Source organism: Anomaloglossus baeobatrachus, chromosome 8, assembly GCF_048569485.1.
Source record: "Anomaloglossus baeobatrachus isolate aAnoBae1 chromosome 8, aAnoBae1.hap1, whole genome shotgun sequence".
Taxonomy (NCBI): Eukaryota; Metazoa; Chordata; class Amphibia; order Anura; family Aromobatidae; genus Anomaloglossus; species Anomaloglossus baeobatrachus.
The window spans coordinates 120,524,373-120,543,838 of record NC_134360.1 but is presented as its reverse complement, the minus strand read 5'-3'; the positions used below and the strand labels follow the sequence as shown (position 1 = coordinate 120,543,838).

The 19,466-nt window shown below is 45.8% G+C and overlaps 1 protein-coding gene across 3 annotated transcripts in view; it reads right to left on the bottom strand.

Moving 5' to 3' along the window:
* The window catches only part of RBFOX2 (RNA binding fox-1 homolog 2), an 846,394-nt gene that overhangs the window by 21,619 nt on the left and 805,309 nt on the right, over positions 1–19,466 (bottom strand). For all 3 annotated transcript variants that reach the window (XM_075321972.1, XM_075321970.1, XM_075321971.1), the window contains one exon: positions 4,260–4,313. In XM_075321972.1, the coding sequence (XP_075178087.1) occupies positions 4,260–4,313 (54 nt within the window). The remainder of the gene's footprint in view (positions 1–4,259; positions 4,314–19,466) is intronic.

Here is a 19,466-nt window from a genome sequence, read left to right as displayed (position 1 = left end):
GCTGACTTCTTCATAACAGTATTATGCGCTGTAGACATGTATCACTTATAATTAGTGATGGGCGAACCCGAACTGTAAAGTCTGTACCGGACAGCTAGTGTCCATGCATGGACCCCAAATACTGACATCTTAGGGAAGTCTGTGTTACTGTTCTGGTTCAGTCAAAAAAGGAAGCAAAATGGGGATTAAATCAGGACAATTATATTTACTGAGTCTTCGTGTGTCTGTCAACTGTTTCCGGGTCTGCTCATTAAAGCTTATGAATGTTCATTGCTTCCCCCACCCACCCTCTGACTGTATCTGTGATTGGTTGCAGACTGTCAGAGACGTGTTTGTTCACGCTCACAGTAGCTGTTTGGGTCCCCGAAGTGGAGTGTAAAAATAAATAATTGAAAAAAATTACATAAGGTGAACCTGGCCGCGTGTCAGTTCTTGTCCCTAGTTTTTCCTTTAGTAGATCCTGGGTTGGCCCCTAGATCTATGAGCTTTTTGTGAGACGTCTTTCTTCTTTCTTGCGCTCTTCCCTGGTTCTTAGTTCTCTTCCTTTGCTTTTCCTCTCTTTCTTGGAGGGGTCTAGCCTTTTCTTTTTTTCTTCTTCCTTATCCACCGATTCTCCCTTCCCTTTGCCCCCACTGTTTTTGGGAGGGACCTACCTGGAGGGGCCCACCCGTCTACCTATGTGGCATACTTGGTCTGAAGGCCTCTTCACATGGTTTGGGAGATGTGAAATCTTGGAGATTAATATCTTACCTTGCATCTCATATCTTTTTCAGTCCTTTCCGATTAGGATCCAGAGCTCCTTTTTCAGTGACCTGCCTTTATTACAAACTAAATTTGGGCAAATAAACCAGCAAGATTTTCCCGTTCCCTTTTATGCAGACCCAAGAGTAGCGGCGGCCTGGGCATTTCAGATCTGAAAACGTATTATTGGGCTTCACACATGGTTAGAGTACTAGACTGGTGCCGGACATGCTCAGGTGAATCCCTGGGTGTCTTTGAAACAGAGCTTCTCAGAAATACATCTCCCGGCTATCCCCTGGCTTCCGAACTTCTCTCCGGCCTCCCTGAGGCTTCATCCCATCATTAGCGCCACCTTGGACTGCTGTTCAAAACAAAAGGCTCGTAGATGTCTCCCAGTGTCCTCTCCCCTCTCACCGATATTACGTGCCCCGGACTTCCGCCCTGACCTCTCAGACCCAGTCTTTCGGGGATTGGGCTTGGGGGAGTAGATTTAGAGCTTGCCATCTGGGAGTGGGTGGCGAATAACCCTCTCTTTCTGATATCCAAGGCCTTCTATCGTCGGACCCTCTGGAGAGATGGCGGGCTATGCAGTTGAGGCACGACCTGTGCTCCCTCCTCTGCTTTGCTCAGTTTGCTGGTCCTCCTACGAGGTTTGAGAATTTGTGCCTGAGGGAGGGTGAGCTTCGCCACTCCCTATCTCTGGTATACACTATGTTGTTTAACCTGGAGGATATGCCCCAAATGGGCTTATTTGTTGCAGTGGGAGAGGGATCTAGGAATTGCCTTGTCGGATACGCAAAGAGATAAAATCTTAATGCTTGCGCAGAAAATATGCTCCAGACTGCTGGAAGCCAATTTTAAACTTTTAGCGAGGTGGTACAGGGTCCCAACTAGGCTACATAAGATGTTCCCCTCAGTGGATCCTAACTGTTGCAAATGTGGCCCGGGGAGGTAGACTGTGTGCGTATCTTCTGGTCCTGCCTCTCTCTGCGAAGGTTCTGGTCAGATGTGGGGGGTGATCAGACTCGTGACCGACATGTCCGAAATATTGTGCCCGGAGCTGTTTCTTTTACAGTCTTCAGAGTCCTCTGCTCCCTTGTACAAGAGCTCATTGCTAAGATTTTTGGTTATGGCCACTAGGTCGTGCATTCCACTTGCATAGAAGTCTACTATCCCCCCACACACTGGCACTGTGGGTGTCAAGGGTCATTGACCTTTTGCATATGGAAGATTTGGCATCATCTCTCAAGGACATGTACGAGGCTTTTAATAGGACATGGTATCAGTTCAAATATTCGGCTGATTACACTAGACTGCTCTCTGACCCGCAGACACCCTTCCACAGCTTCAGGGTCTGATCCCCTTGGAAGAGCTTCCCCAGCTTTCTTCCCACCCCCTTTTTTTTTCTTCCTGCCCCCCTCTCTCCTTTGTCCTTTTCTCCCTTGTTGCTCCCTGATTTCTTTTGGCTTTGCTTCTTCTTTGTCTGTTATCTCCTCTATTGAGGGCCCTTCTCAATTTCTAAAACTGGGTCAGACAGGAATTGTTGAAAGGTTGAGATTTGTAAATGTTCATTGATTGTCTGTGTGCACTTTAGTGCTATGTTTTTGATATATATTTTGCAGCTCCTGTCTCCTTGCTGTCTTTTCAGTTCTGGGTTTGTCTTTAAAATAATGAATTTAATAAAAATAAAAAAAAAAAAAAGCACTCGCTTCATTTTTATTTTCTTTAATTTTTTAACCTCTCGAATGCCAATTCAAACAGCCGGAATCCCAGACCCGATACCCGAGAAACTTTGAAACCGAGCGGATCCGGACTTTAAGTGCGCATGTTGTGTTCTGGCTTTACAAATAAACTGCAGCATTTTGTCACTGCATGTGCGTTTCAAAAAGCATCCAAAATGCATTTTGAATGCAGATTGGATGAGTTCTGGATGCTTGCTCTCCCACAGAGAGAGAGGGAAAAGTGTCATGATCCAGGTCGGCTTTTCCCTGCTGCTGGTTACACCCAGCTCTGGCCTGGTCATGTCAGAGGTTAACATCCCTTGCCTCCCTGCTACTGTGTCCTGACTTTGACCCTCCCCAGTTTGTCTGCCTGTCCCAGCCCCTGACTTCCCTCTCCTGTCTGTTGTTTGTATTTCCCTCTGCATACCTCATCTCCCGGCTTCTGACTCGGTTCTGCTTTCTGACTTTGATATTGATCCTCCCTTTGCAGTGACTCGACTTTCCTGGTTAGACCCAGACTGTGTGACTACTCTTTTGCTCCCTGGTGATTCATCTGTTAACATTGCTGAAGTTACTCTGCTATACTTGAGCTGCCTTTCCGTTACAGTGTTTCTTTGTCTCTCCTTCACTACTCTGCTGCCACCTAGTGGGGATTACGCTGTACTGAGTCTTACTAGCCTTTGTACAGCATGACAAAAAGCATCCAAAACGTGCAAAAGTAGTGACATGTGCATTCTAGAACGCACCAATTTTGTCAAATATTTGGCATCCAAAACGCTCCATTTCAAAAATGCAACGTGCACATGGAATTTGCTTAATTCTCAGACTTTGCTGGGGACACACAGCGCATGCATTTACGCTGCTGCGTAAACGCATGAAAAAACGCAACGTGCGCACAGCCTTACAGTCTGGGTCCGCCCAGATCTATTAATAACATTTCCCACATGTCTACTTGAAATCAGCACATTTAACTGTTTTTCGGTTTGTTTGCTTTTTGCTAGGTTAGAAGGGTTTAAAGTTTAAAAAGCAATTTTGAGAGGCCTAGGTGACAGAAAATACCCAAAAGTTACACCATTCTAAAAACGACACCCCTCACACTGCTCAAAACCACATCCAAGAAGTTTATTAACCCTTTAGGTGCTTCACAGGAGCTAAAGCAATGTGGTAGGAAAAAAAATAAAAATTTTACTTTTCCCCCACAAAAATGTCACTTTTGCTCCAAATTTTGTAATATAACAAGGGTAATAAGGTAAAATGCACTTTAAAATTTCTTGTGGTGGAAATTAATTTGGGGGCATGGCAGGGAAGGAGCGCCATTTGAATTTTTGAATGCAAAATTAGCTGGAATCATTAGCAGACGCAATGTCGCATTTGGAGAGCCCCGGAGGTGCCTAAATAGTGGAGCTGCCCCACAAGTGACCCCATTTTGGAAACTCAACATCTGAAGAAATGTATCTTGATGTTTGGAGAGCACCTTAAACCCACAGATGCTTCACAGAATTTTACAACGTTGAGCCGTGAAAAATGGAAAAAAAATGCTATTTTTAAAACACAAAAATATTGCTTTAACCTCAAAATCTTTCATTTTCACAAGGGTAACAAGAGAAAATGCAACATGCAATTGCAATTTCTCTTGAGTATGCCAATACCCCATATGTCCTCAAAAATTACTTTTGACGCAATGTACAAAGTGCAGAAGTGCCATATTTGAGTTCAGATTTCATTGGAATGGTTTCCAAAAACACCTTTACAAGCATGGTCTGGTTTTTCACTTTCATACCAAAGAAGCAGACTTACCAGCATATAATTCAGGTCCATACACTGCTCCAACTACTGGACTAAGTTTCCAACCTGAAAAAGAAAAAGATCAATGATATACATACATAGTGTGAGCTTGTACATGTACATAATCCATTTAGATGGAGATCCAAAAAGAATATATCAGGAGACATTTCAGTTTAAAAATATATTTTCAGAATAGTGAAACAGCATAGAAGACAGTCTTCTTGTTAAAGGCACTCTGCATGAACAGTTATTCTATACTGACAAAGTATAGGTGCTCAATGCATCATGACAGAGCCAATTTTTACCTATAAGAGGTTTCCACTACTAATGGGACCCCTTGTATTTTATGTTAACTCTTGCTAACACTTTCCTAATATACTTCTGCCATCTATTCTGCTTCTGTAAGCTTACTGTTGTTATAGTTATGATGCTTCTGACTGCAAACTGGAATTGGACCAACTGAGCAGGCACTCACTGGTGGTGGTGGGGCTGCCTCTCTGTGTGACAGCAGGCTGGTCAGCAAGACCAGATCCCACTTCATTATCCTCTATACCCCCACCAGTGACATGCCTTGCTCAGTTGGTCTGATTTCGGTCTACAGACTGAAGGATCGAACCCAGCAATAAAAGGTATTTCAGAACCTGTTTGAGATGAGCTTCCAAAAGCAGAGTAGATAGCATAAATATATTAGGAAAGAGTGATTTAGGATAAGAAAAGAAAAAAAAAAAAAAAAAAAGAAGAAGGACATAGTAGTAGTGTAAGAACAGGTCAAAATTTAGAAATCTGACCAGTGTAAATTTATGAAGTATTAACTCTGTTCCTCCCCATTTTATTTATGCTAATTCTATTATAGAACCATTCTACTAAATCACTAGAAGGACCTGTGCTGATGTCATACCCATGTGACTAGAATGGGCGGGGCCTCAGCCAACATAGCTGATACCAGAAAGCAACATTTTCCTGTTGGCTGATGCCCCGCCCCCTCTGGTCACATGGATATGCCATCAGCTTGGGTTCTTTTAGTCACAAAGTAAAACGATTGTATAAAAGAATTATAATAAGTAACAGAGGGAGGGGATAAATATGAATACCCACCCCAGCTATCAGCTGCTGCTGTCACTCAAGCTGCTGATTTTACAAACTTTACTTGCTTGCGTTTCAAAACCTATACATCCTTCCTGACAACTGAAGGTATGTATAGAATCAGCCTGATAGTGCTATACTGGTACTGTCTTTAGGTTATATAGTAAAAAAAACTGGTGATTGGTGTGCTTTAACCCTTTCAGTAAAATGCTGGGGAAAAAAAAACCACCATGGCAATTAACTGCTTTTTCAGCACATCGCCGCAAAAAAAGTGGAATAAAATAGCTTCAAAAGTCAAATGTGACATTAGGATCTATCGTTTACTGATCTATACTGGTAACCATATCATGGTGGAGTGCGCATGACCGCTGCTCTCCAAATCCAAGCACTGCTTCCCTGCTGTCTAAACAGCGCCTGCGCCCTGGCCCTTGTGTTTTGGGTTCCTTGTGCGCAGGTGCCGTAGTGACTACCGGGCGGGTCGTCCGGGAGGAGGACATTGGTCACAAACAATCATGTGACCACAGGTCCTCCTGGTTAAATAGGGGATCAAATGCAGAGTCAAACCACACGACCGACGCGAAACATGCTTTTGGGTCGATGCAGGCGGACCCTTGGCATATCCCCACATGGGTAATAATCAATTTCTGGTCGCCTTAACCCTTTGGTGTTATATCTGTTAACGCAATTACTACCACTTACGCTTATTCCACTATACTACCACTTATGCTTATTCCACTATAGTTTTACATGGGGAAGAGGCTTTTCTGCACTAGTTACTGAAACCTTATGGATCTTACATTTACCATTTAAAACCAAAAGGCTATTCATCTTGCCGCTCATCCCCCAATATTGACATTATGCAAAAACGGCAACTTATTCTCCCAATGAAGTTCAAAGGTAAAGTGGCAGTTTCAATGCATTGCTTGTTTAACCATTATGATAATGGCAATTGTACCTTCTCAGCATTGAATTTAGATGGGGGGGGAGGAGATCTGTTGTATTTATTTACATTTGCTATTTAAGATTGATGTATCCCATTTTTTTCTGCTTAGACTTGTTTGTAAAATTAAATACCTGTAAAGTGGTCTGACTGATACAATCACTTGGCATAGCCATTATATGACAGGAATTTTTCTAAACAACTTTCGTATGCAATTACTAATTTATATGTAACAGCAATATGTATTATAAGATCTTATGTCCCTAGTGCTGACCTTGTCTGTATGGGCCCGTGCAGTATCATCTGAGATCATTTACTGTCCTATCAGGGGCGTAACTACCGCGGTCGCAGGGGTCGCGATTGCGACCGGGCCCGCAGGTTAGGGGCCCGCCCTGCAGATCAGCAGCAGCTCCTGTCAGTGAGAGGAGCTGGGCTGTTCCTGCATTTTCAGTAGAAGCGGCCGGGCAGCGTGAGCTCTGCCCCCTCCAGTCTCTGGATGTGATTACACTGTGGTGCCGGCCTCTGCAGGAGACATATCAGGTGAGGGCAGCAGTGCGGTCTGACCGGCATGTTTGTGAGGCAGCACTCCGTACTTCTCAGTCCCAGCAGCTCAGGCATGGCAGTATAATATATACTCTGCCTCCCTTCCATCGCTCTGAGCAGTCACTGACAGCGTCCGATCGTTTATTTACTGATGTGCGACCATGTGGAGAGGGGTGAGCTGTATATATGGCAGGACAGTTTATCTGACCTTCTTTACATTCTGTTATCTTACTGTAAACCGTTCAGGTGCTGCTTTGGACACTGAGATTTGGTGGTGGCGGGAGGGAGGTGGGATGAGGCTGATAAGGTGATTGGGGCCAGCCCACAGAATCAGTCACAATGTGAGCAGTGGGGAAGTGTTTGCAGCAGTTTGATGAAAGCAGCACAGCCAGGTCCTGTATCTAAATCCAGCTAAATTACTGTGCACTGCTCAGCTACATACACAGAAGACCTTGTGCACACGTCGCTTTTTTCATGCGTTTTTCCTTGCTTTTTTTAATTGATAAAAGCAAGGAAAAATGATCTCAGCAAAGTCTGAGAATCCTGACTTGCTGTGCCCATGCTGTTTCTTGCAGTTTTTGTTGCTGAAAAAAGAAGCAGCGTGTCAGTTGTTTCTGTATTTTTCCTGCTTTTTCACCAATTGACTTCAATGGAGTCAGTGAAAAATGCAGGAAAAAACGCATTTGTATTTCCCACATTGAATTTGCGTGTGTTGACGTCACTGGGGCTCCCTGCAGCCATTTCCTCATCTCAGTCTTTACTGCAGGACATTGCTTCTGGGAAGTCTGGTGATATCACAAGGTGAATCGAGTTCATGCCTACGGATCACCGGGGTGTCCTGCAGATCCACCGCCATGAACTCAGTTCACCTTGTGATGTCACCAGGGTTTCCTGCACCTAGGCCTTGTGGTCTTTACCACGGGACCTTGTTGCAGGGAACTCTGGTGACGTAGGTGCCCTGGTTTGGGGGGCGATCCATGCCTCAGTAAACCGGGGTCATCAGGGTGATGACCCAAGGTTGCCATGGCAGTGATTGGGTCCCTGTGATTGCACTACAGGGACCTGATCGCCAGGGAGGGTAAGCGATGCCTCTCCCTGCCTTCTGAATGCAGCAATTGCATTGATTGCAGCATTTAGAGGGTTCAACTGCGGAGAGCGGCGCGGGTACTCCTCCTGGCAGCGAGAGCCAGGACCTGGCGACCGCGGGGGTACAGCGCTTGAACCCCTATGATCGCCATGACTAAAAAACGCTCAAAAAGAGGTAGGTGAAAAAACACACAATAAAAAATGCTCGGTTTTTTTCAGTTGCTTTTTTTCGTTCCAAACATGCGTTTTTATGTGCAGATTTTCTGCACATAAAAACGCAAAGTGGGCACATAGCCTGAAGTAGATTTGATGCAGTATGTCCTGGGAGGGTGCTTTATCTTTACAATACGTGAGCTGACTTCAGCAATCAATAGTTGGTGGATGGAGTGAGGAAAGCAGGTAGGGGAGTAACAATCACAAACGTAGAGATTGTTACCAGGCCCAAAGGTACAGGGCACACAGTGGCTGGCAGCTGACGTTCATACCATAACTGGGGGCAGCGCATGGTAGTATGGTCATGCTCTATAGCATGCACTCTGATGTCAGCTGCAGGCCACTCCGCACTCGCTACAGAGGACACTTGGTGATGTGGGAGCAGAGGCAAGATGAGTAGAATTTTTTTTAAATTATTTATATTTTTTTAATTATTCATTAGAGACAGTCCCAGACCATATATACCAGGATGGGGGACATATATACCAGGATGAGGAACATATACTATATATCAGGATGGGAGACATATTAGGATGGGCCCAGGATGTGCAACATTTTTACTAGGATCGGCCCAGGATTGGATAAATATATACCAGCATGGGGACATTATATACCATGTATACCAGGATGGGGAACATGTATACCAGGATGGGGACATATATACCAGTATGGGGGACATATGTACCAGGATTGGGAACATTACTGCATAATGAAGGGGGGGAAGGGGCAATTAATATGCCTTTATAGGATTTAGAACGCTACAGGTGCCCATTCATCTGACCAACGTCCGGAGGGGGGCCCAGGTCCAACTTTCGCACCGGGGCCCATCGCACTCTAGTTACGCCACTGTGTCCTATAATATGTTTTCAACAAATTTTCTAATAAAATGTTGAACTATTTTGTGCTAAAAAGACTCCAGCCTTCCTTGTTTAAAAATTTTGTAAATAAAAATAGTATAGCTTGAAACCATCTTGTCCCGCAAAAACAAGCCCCTACTCCGCTCCGAGAGCTGAAAAACAACAAAGAAAAAACAAAAAAAACTACAGCTTTCAGAATTAAGTGATGCCCAAACAATTCTTTTTTGTTTAAAATTATTTTAATTGCATAAAAGCAGCAAAAACAATAAAACAATATAAAAACAATATAATTGTGGTATTGATGTACTCCTACTGATCCTAAGAATAAAGCTGTCAATTTTATTACAGGGTGTATGGCATAAAACACAATTCTTGAACTGATGGATTTTGTTTGTTCTGCCTCCCAAAAATCAAAGTAGAAGGCGATATAAAAAAAAAAAAAAAAAAAAGAAAATTTATGTACCCAAAAATGGTACAGAAAAAACCTTCAACTCGTCCCACAAAAAATAAGCCCTAACTAGTGATGAGCGGACTTTGCAGATAACCGGGATCGGCTGGTCCCTGTTATCTTTTATTTTTAAAATCAGTTTCCTGTCCAGAATCTGGTCCCCATATAAGTTTATGGGGATCAAAAGCCGGAGATTAAAAATGGTGGTAGAAGAGATGGGAAGATAGGAGAGCGCGCACGCTGTACTCACAAAGGATGTGTCATGGTGGTAAACTGCTTCAAGATTGCAGATTCACTTCCGGAGCAGGTAATTAACCTTCATTGAATATACACTGCTTTCCCCGCCCACCGATGCCTGTGATTGGTTGCAATCAGATGCATCCCCACACTAAGTGGCAGCTTGTCAGCTGACTGCTACAGGCGCTATGAGGGGGGTCACGCTTCTAATGCGATATACTAATGACCTTCGGCTCAGGCTCTGCTGCAAGCTTGGGTTATACAAATCTGTCTCCATGCAACCATATTTAACCTAGTTGGGAGGTAGGGTGCCACTTAGAGTTCCCCTACCGCCAACACAAACTCCATGAAACAGATCAAAAACAGGAGGATAAAAGAGTTATATGTATTTAAATAATTTCCTGGTGGATGTACGGGGAAGCCCTTCTCCCTGGGACATTATTGCAGGCAGGGCCGTATTTACCACCAAGCACCCGTTGTTCGGTGCCTGGGGCGGCAGGTTGCAGGGGGGGGGGGGTTGGGGGGTGGCACCACTTTCTGGCTGCAAAAAAAAAAAAATGTTTTTGATTTTTTACATCCCCCCTCCTGTTAGACAGTCTATTAAATCCGCTGTGTTTTCGGTGGGGGGGGGGGGGCTGAGAGGCGCACCTCCATCTGTCTGTATCTGCTTCTTTAAGACTCACATGCAAATAAACTGCGGGCGCCAGGCACAGGGCTGATTGACCCCGGAAGTGCCGGCGCCTGCACTTCCGGGGTCAGAGGACAGAGGAGAGCCAATCAGCTCCATGCTGTGGTGTCTAATGGTGCAGATGCCGTGGAGGACAGATCGCTCACCGGAGCCAACAGCAGGAGGAGGGTGACGGACACCGGAGGAGGAGCAGCAGCATTAAGAGGAGGAGGGCGGCGGTGGGCGGCACAGGAGAAGATAATCGCTCACAGAGTTCCTAATGCTGTGAAGTTAAGATTGTGGGGGAGGGGCAGGCCTAGGATATAGACTGAGGATTAGGAGGCCTATTGTAGTCTGGAGATTAGGGGGCCTATGACTCGACAGTGGTTAGGGGGGCTGGGGCTATTAGTATAGTCTTAGAGTTAGGGGGCCTATTAAAGAAGATGGTGGTCAAGGGGGGCCTATTGCTGTAGAGGGGGAGGGGAGCCTATTACCGTTGGAGGGGGGGTAATGGAGCCCGTTGCCGTTGGAGGGGGGGGTTAATGGAGCCCGTTGCCGTTGGAGGGGGGGTTAATGGAGCCCGTTGCCGTTGGAGGGGGGGTTAATGGAGCCCGTTGCCGTTGGAGGGGGGTTAATGGAGCCCGTTGCCGTTGGAGGGGGGTTAATGGAGCCCGTTGCCGTTGGAGGGGGGTTAATGGAGCCCGTTGCCGTTGGAGGGGGGTTAATGGAGCCCGTTGCCGTTGGAGGGGGGTTAATGGAGCCTGTTGCCGTTGGAGGGGGGTTAATGGAGCCTGTTGCTGTAGGAGGGGGGTTAATGGAGCCTATTGCTGTAGGAGGGGGGTTAATGGAGCCTATTGCTGTAGGAGGGGGGTTTAGGGGGCCTCTTGCGGTAGGAGGGGGGTTTAGGGTGGCTTATATAGAGTGAGGGTTAGTGCAAGGGACAAAATCGATGGGAAAAGTTTAAGGACTTCGTATGTTGGGGGTCTCAGTTTGGAGAGGGGTAGATGTAGAAACTTGGCACTCAAGATCAATGTGAATAGTGTTTTTTATTGTGAAGAACTTGTAGGACCAGCACAAGCACAGACGTTTCGGTTAAAAGACCTTCGTCAGTGTGCGTGCAGAGGGTCCTCAGAAAGTATAGTCGCGAGTGGCGTAGCTGGGTATGACGTGGTGTCCATCGCTGTCTGTGACAATGATGTGCTTGTGCTGGTCTTACAAGTTCTTCACAATAAAAACCACTATTCACATTGATCTTGAGTGCCAAGTTTCTACATCTACTTGAGACGGTTTTGGAGCCTACTTGTGCACCAGCCCAGAAGTGCTGTGTGTATCAACTCACTAAGTATGGAGAGGAGGAATTATTTCGAGCTCATTATGGAAAAGGGGTAGCATGAGGGTTCAATATGGACAAGGACAGTGTGAGGACCTCAGTATGGAAAGGGGGCAGCATGGGTGGGCTCAGTATGGAGTGGAGCAATTTAGGGGACTCGGTATGAAATGTGAGGTAGTGTGGGAGGGGGCTCAGCATTGGATGTGAGGTAGCGCAGGGGTTTCTGTATGATGAGTGGGGCAGCATGGTGGTCTCTGTATGATGAGTGGGGCAGCATGGTGGTCTCATTATGGAAAAGGGGCAGGCAGCATTTGGAGCGCAATAAGATGGGGCAGCATGGGAGGCTCAGTATGTAGAAGGGCAGTTTGAGAACTCCATATGGAGAAGGACATTGTGAGGACAATGTGTAGATCATATTTTATAATTGAGGAAGGTGTGGTGGGTATAGTTTATAAGGGAGGACAGTGTGGCATTTTAGTTTATTAGGGGGCAGTGTGTCACACTGTGTGACTGCAGATTTTTGAATCCTCCCAGTGCACTCACTGTGCGCTACAAGGATTCTCTGGTGTCTGTGCCGGCAATCGCGGTCACGTATACGATATGCAGAGTCCAAGCTAGAAGTCCTCAATACAAGTGCATTAAGTGACGCCGTACCCACTAGACAAGTTCTGACCGGGAGTCTGCATATCGCATTCTTGATCGTCGTGAGTGCACTGGGAGGATACACAGGTGTGCAGTCATAGAGTGACACAGTGACTGCAAACTTGTCATTCTAGACCGGACAACCCCTTTTAAGCTAAATTGTGTGATTTTTGTAAGGGAATCGTGCCTTACATACAGTTAGGTCCAGAAATATTTGGACAGTGACACAAGTTTTGTTATTTTAGCTGTTTACAAAAACATGTTCAGAAATACAATTATATATATAATATGGGCTGAAAGTGCACACTCCCAGCTGCAATATGAGAGTTTTCACATCCAAATCGGAGAAAGGGTTTAGGAATCATAGCTCTGTAATGCATAGCCTCCTCTTTTTCAAGGGACCAAAAGTAATTGAACAAGGGACTCTAAGGGCTGCAATTAACTCTGAAGGCGTCTCCCTCGTTAACATGTAATCAATGAAGTAGTTAAAAGGTCTGGGGTTGATTACAGGTGTGTGGTTTTGCATTTGGAAGCTGTTGCTGTGACCAGACAACATGCGGTCTAAGGAACTCTCAATTGAGGTGAAGCAGAACATCCTGAGGCTGAAAAAAAAGAAAAAATCCATCAGAGAGATAGCAGACATGCTTGGAGTAGCAAAATCAACAGTCGGGTACATTCTGAGAAAAAAGGAATTAACTGGTGAGCTTGGGAACTCAAAAAGGCCTGGGCGTCCACGGATGACAACAGTGGTGGATGATTGCCGCATACTTCCTTTGGTGAAGAAGAACCCGTTCACAACATCAACTGAAGCCCAGAACACTCTCAGTGAAGTAGGTGTATCTGTCTCTAAGTCAACAGTAAAGAGAACACTCCATGAAAGTAAATACAAAGGGTTCACATCTAGATGCAAACCATTCATCAATTCCAAAAATAGACAGGCCAGAGTTAAATTTGCTGAAAAACACCTCATGAAGCCAGCTCAGTTCTGGAAAAGTATTCTTTTTTTTTTTATCATAAAGGTTTTTATTGAGTTTTCAGAAAAATACAAACTTCTCATACAACAACATCAAGAACAGGAGCAATGAGTAGCAAGAGGTGGAATAGCCTCGAGCCATTATCAGAATATCAATCTGGGACATTAAATACCCCTTACAACAACAACCTGAACATAGGAGCAGGGAGGGAGGGGGGAAAGAGAGGGGGTGGGGGAAGCAGCTCTACAAGACATTCTTAGGCATAATCAATTTATTTATGGTGTAGGTGTCGGTATCTGGGGGAGGGCCGTTGCATAAAGGGAAGTGGCCCACGGGTGCTATTGTTTAAGTCTCACCGTTCTCTTCTCTAGGTTGGGGGCCAAGTTGGTTTCGTATAGCCAGTGTAGGTTGATCCTCTCAATTAGATCTCTTTTTGTAGGGGGGCTCACCGACCTCCACTTGTATGCCACACAGTACCTGCCAGCTATGAGAATGTGAGAAATGATGTTTTTTAAAAGATCCGGGATCCCATCTAAGCCAATGTGTAGCACCGCTAAGGTTGGGTTTGGAGAAAGGCGGAGACTAGTAACCTCATGGATTAGATTGAACCCCTCCTGCCAGAAGTTAGATAACTTAGGGCAAAACCACCACATATGACATAAGGTGCCCCTGTGGTTGCAGCCCCTCCAGCACAGTGGTGACACATGTGGGGAAAAAGAAGCCAGTTTAGTAGGGGAGTTGTACCACCTCAGATGAACCTTTTTTAATTGCTCTATATGATTGAGACAAGAAGAGAACTTGTGGATCCATTTTGAGGCCGCGAACCATTCTTGCGGCAGAAGCGGAGAAGCTAGATCTTTTTCCCATTTGAGCATATACGGCAATTGTTTGTCCGGTTGTGGGGAGTTTAGCATATTATGGATATATGAAAGGCCTTTGATTTTGCTATTTTGAAAGAATTTTTTAATTGAGGCGTGGTCAGCTGTCGTGGGAGCCGGGAGATGAGGAGCGGACTGAAGAAAGTGACGTATTTGAAAAAACTGGAATAGACTGTGTCGGGGAAGGTTAAATTTATCACACATTTCTGAGTACGGGAGTAGGACGCCTTCTCTATAGAGATCTGCTAGGGTGATTGGACCTCCACGTGTCCAGGCGGCAAGATTCAAGTTCGGAATGAAGGCTTCTAGCGATCTAAGGGGAATGCTGGGACCTAAAGCATGTGACACTGGCTTGCTCCACAAGGACCAAGCTTTCTTTAGAGCTGCTGTGGTGGGTAGAAGATCGCCGGGGGGAGAAGGGGTTAGGAGCAGGGAGTCTATGAATTGTTTAGGGGAGTGGACCTGTGCCCAGGTGTACTCAATCTGTAACCATCTTAAGTCTGAATCATTCCTCCACCAATCTCGAGCCGGTTCCAGGATAGCGGCTCTGTGGTATGTTAGAATATTAGGAATACCCATTCCTCCACCACTTAACGGGGCATGCATGCATCTCAGGGCTATTCTAGGTTTTTTCCCAGCCCATATAAATTTACTCATTAGCGAATGAATTTTGGTGAGATACCGTTGCGGAATTGTTAGGGGCAGGCACCGAAGTAAGTAGATAATTTTTGGGAGGCAGATCATTTTAAAGGTCTGCATTCTCGCCACCCAAGAGAGCGGGAGAAGAGAAAGGCGAGTAAGTTCTCTATCCAGTGAGGTGTGCAGGGTCAGCAGATTTTTCCGGATCACGGAGTGTAGCGGGGCCAGTATAATACCCAGGTAGGGGATACCCTCGTCTTCCCATTTGAAAGGGTAAAGATGAGAAAGAGTGGCTCTAGTTGAGGCGGGCAGGAAGAGCGGAAAAATTAAGGACTTGGTAATATTAAGCTTGTAATACGAGACTTGAGCGAAGGAGGACAGGATCTCCATTACGTGTTTTAGGGACACCTCTACATTAGTGCAGGATAAAATCACATCATCCGCATATAGACTGATCACATGGTTTGTACTCCCCACTCGAATCCCCGAGATCCGAGGGCATTCACGGATAGTCTGCGCCAGAGGCTCTATAGCAAGGGCATAGATGATAGGGGAGAGCGGACACCCCTGGCGTGTCCCATTGGATAATTCAAAACTCCGAGATATAAATCCGGATGCCAGAACTTTGGCGTTAGGGTTAGAGTATAGTGCCATTATGGCGGTAAGTATGGGGCCTTCAAATCCAAACTTGGCCAGTACAGATTTCAGATATCCCCAGTGCACCCTGTCAAACGCCTTCTCTGCGTCCAAGGACAGGAATACACTGGGGATTTTCCTCCCCTCAGCCACCGCAATCAGGTCCAGCATACGTCTCGTCCCATCTTTCGCCTGCCTCCCCGCCACAAACCCCACTTGATCCGGGGAAATCAGTGATGGAAGGACTTTATGTATTCTAGCTGAGATTATTTTGGCGTACAATTTTAAGTCGCAGTTTAGGAGGGATATTGGCCTGAAGTTTCCTGGTGATGTAGGGGGTTTTCCTGGCTTTGGCAGGGTAGTTATAATGGCCTCTAGATTATTTGGTGAAATATCTGCTGTGGCTCGCCAAGAGGAGAAAAGTCTCAGGAGGAAAGGAGACAGGGTTTCAGTGAATTGCCTATAATAGGAGTTAGTGAGGCCGTCTGGGCCTGGAGCTGAATTTCTTTTGGCTGTGATCACCGCCTGGCGAACCTCTTCCAGGGAGAAAGGGGAATTTAGTTGCTCTAGATGTACTGTAGATAACCGAGGAAGATTAATATTGTTTAAGAAGGAATTAATTGCCGATTGGGTAGGCTTTGGGGCATTGGGGTCATTTTTAAGGTTGTAGAGAGACTGATAAAAATCAGCGAATGGATTGGCTATTTCCGTTGGGTTGCGTATTGTGGCATTAGAACCCGTCACGAGGTATTCAATTTTGTTTTGCATTTCTCGTTTTTTAACCCTCCTGGCTAGTAAGGCACCCGCCCTGTCACCCATCATATAGTACCGCTGTTTGAGGGATCTTAAATTTTTCTCATAGTCTACCATCAGCAATTGGCGGAGCTGTGTTCTTAGTTTCCTGAGTTCGTCAGATGTTGACATGTTCGGGGCAGATTTATTGTGGGCTTCTAAAAGCGCTATGTGGGACAGTAGAGCTTTGGAAGTTGCCTGACGCCTCCTTTTCTCCCTAGTGGCAATTTTGATGAATGACCCCCTAATAAAGGCCTTGTGTGCAGACCATAGCGTTTCCTCTGTCACCTCCTTGTTGTCATTAAATTTAAAAAACTCTGCGAGGTCGGCCTGCAACTCCTCAGAGATTTGTCTACAGGCCAGGAGGGAGTCATTCATGCGCCACCGGGTAAAAACGGGCGTGCGGCTTTGCTCCTGGACTGTCAGGTATATGGGGGCATGGTCCGACCAAGCTATAAGTCCAATTTTTGAATCTGAGCAATCCATAATAAGTGAGCTTTCAACCAGAAAGTAGTCCAATCTGCTGTATGAGGTGAACCGAGGTGAGAAGAATGTGTAGTCCCTCTCATTTGCATGTTGGTATCTCCATATATCATGGAGATGCCTTTCTGAAATTATTGTGCTCATTTCCTTCCTCTTTACAGCAGTATTGGAGCAATCCAGAGTGCTGGACATTAACATGTTAAAATCCCCGCAGATTATTTGCTTACCCTCTGTAACGGATGAAAGCTTGGAAAGAAACCTCCGCAGAAAGCTGATCTGACCAGAGTTGGGGGCGTAAAGGGTTGCAATAGTATACTTAGAGCCATTTATGGAGCAATTAATAATGGCGTATCTACCTTCAGGGTCTAAATGTTGGGAATGTAGTGTGAACGCAACAGTATTTTTTACACAAATGAATACTCCAGCCTTTTTTTTTTTCCCACAAGCCAGCAGTATGAAAGGAAATTTAGCATTATTTAACCTGTGCGAGTCCCCCTGGAGGAGATGAGACTCTTGACCACAAATCACGTCACATTTGGATTTAACCACTTCCCGCCAAAACATGGATCTCTTGGCCGGCGAGTTCAGGCCCCTAACATTTATAGACATACAGTTCAATACCATTGTACATGAAAAAAAGTCTCTTACCTAGAGCTGCGGGGGGAGAAAGGAAGGTTAGGCAGGAAAGAGGTAACACTGACAACATTAACATCACTAACATTACTGATGTAGGGAGCTTAAGTCCACATAGAAAAAAGCCCAAAAAGGGGGCCTGCGGTATGGTGGAAATGTACCGCCATGGGGGCTCAGGGTCCTGGTTGAACAGAACCAGCGGACCTTAAAAGTAGCAACTAAGTCTCAGCCGCGACTCAGACATATCACATAACTCACGCGACGGACCAATCTTCATTCACTTTATCCCTTTGGGATGATCCTGTGGCTCTTGGAGATCTGGCCGGGAGATTTGCCATGTTCCATGAGGATAGGAGCTTTGCCAACTGTTGTGGGGAATGGCAGACGTGGGTGTTTCCTGCACGGAAAAGCAGGATCTTTACAGGGAAACCCCATCTATAGGATATAGCTTCATCCCTGAGAATTTTGGTATAAGGGGCAAATTCCCTCCTTTTTGCCAGGGTTCCTGCAGACAGATCCGGAAAAATGGACAGGTGCTGGAATTGCTCAGACAGAGGCGGCCTCCTTCTCAGGGCTTGCAGCAGGGCTTCTTTGGTCTTGTAAAAGTGCAGGCGAGCCAAAGTGTCCCGGGGGGCATCAGCACTGAGGGATTTAGGCTTAGGGACTCTGTGTATTCTGTCCACCAGGAAATCAGTTGCAGACAGGTCTGGGAGCAGCTCCTGCAGCAAGGAGCCTAGAACGCTCTGCAGCCCCTTGTCTGGTATGGCCTCTGGAATTCCTCTGATTCTTATGTTGTTTCTGCGGGACCTGTCCTCTAAATCCAAGACCTTGGTATGGAGCTTTTGCACTTGTTCCTCCAGTGCTGCATTAGCATCAATGAGGCTATTGTGTGACTTTGTCAGCTCCTGCATTTTAGTTTCAATGTGTGCTGTGCGATTGCCTATGGCAGTGATATCTCCCCTCAGCTCAGCCACCATATCTTTCCAATCCTGCTGCAGTGATGAGCGGAGGGCACTGAGCAGTTTCTGCATGGTACCTTTGGTAAGCGGTATATCTGCAGCGTCTGTGTCCAAGTCTGGGCCTGCTGTGGATCCCCTCCTGGATGAGCGTGAGGAAGCTGTGGAGGAGGATGCTGCTGCCATTTTCCCTCTTCCCGTGCTGGAGAAGAAGTCTGTAACTTTCGCCGGGGACGGCTTCTTCTGGGACTTTCCCCTTGGCATGCCACGTTCCTGGGTACCTCCGCAGCACTTTCCCCCCGTGTGCAGAGAGATTGGTGCCACTGGTGAGCCGCAGTGAGCCGGTTAGGAGTCGAGGTGGCTGGAGCTCAGCAGCTAGGTGACCGGTGCCATTAGCAAGCAGGCCACGCCCCCTGGAAAAGTATTCTATGGACAGATGAGACCAAGATCAACCTGTACCAGAATGATGGGAAGAAAAAAGTTTGGAGAAGAAAGGGAACGGCACATGATCCAAGGCACACCACATCCTCTGTAAAACATGGTGGAGGCAACGTGATGGCATGGGCATGCATGGTTTTCAATGGCACTGGGTCACTTGTGTTTATTGATGACATAACAGCAGACAAGAGTAGCCGGATGAATTCTGAAGTGTACCGGGATATATTTTCAGCCCAGATTCAGCCAAATGCCGCAAAGTTGATCGGACGGCGCTTCATAGTACAGATGGACAATGACCCCAAGCATACAGCCAAAGCTACCCAGGAGTTCATGAGTGCAAAAAAGTGGAACATTCTGCAATGGCCAAGTCAATCACCAGATCTTAACCCAATTGAGCGTGCATTTCACTTGCTCAAATCCAGACTTAAGACGGAAAGACCCACAAACAAGCAAGACCTGAAGGCTGCGGCTGTAAAGGCCTGGCAAAGCATTAAGAAGGAGGAAACCCAGCGTTTGGTGATGTCCATGGGTTCCAGACTTAAGGCAGTGATTGCCTCCAAAGGATTCGCAACAAAATATTGAAAATAAAAATATTTTGTTTGGGTTTGGTTTATTTGTCCAATTACTTTTGACCTCCTAAAATGTGGAGTGTTTGTAAAGAAATGTGTACAATTCCTACAATTTCTATCAGATATTTTTGTTCAAACCTTCAAATTAAACGTTACAATCTGCACTTGAATTCTG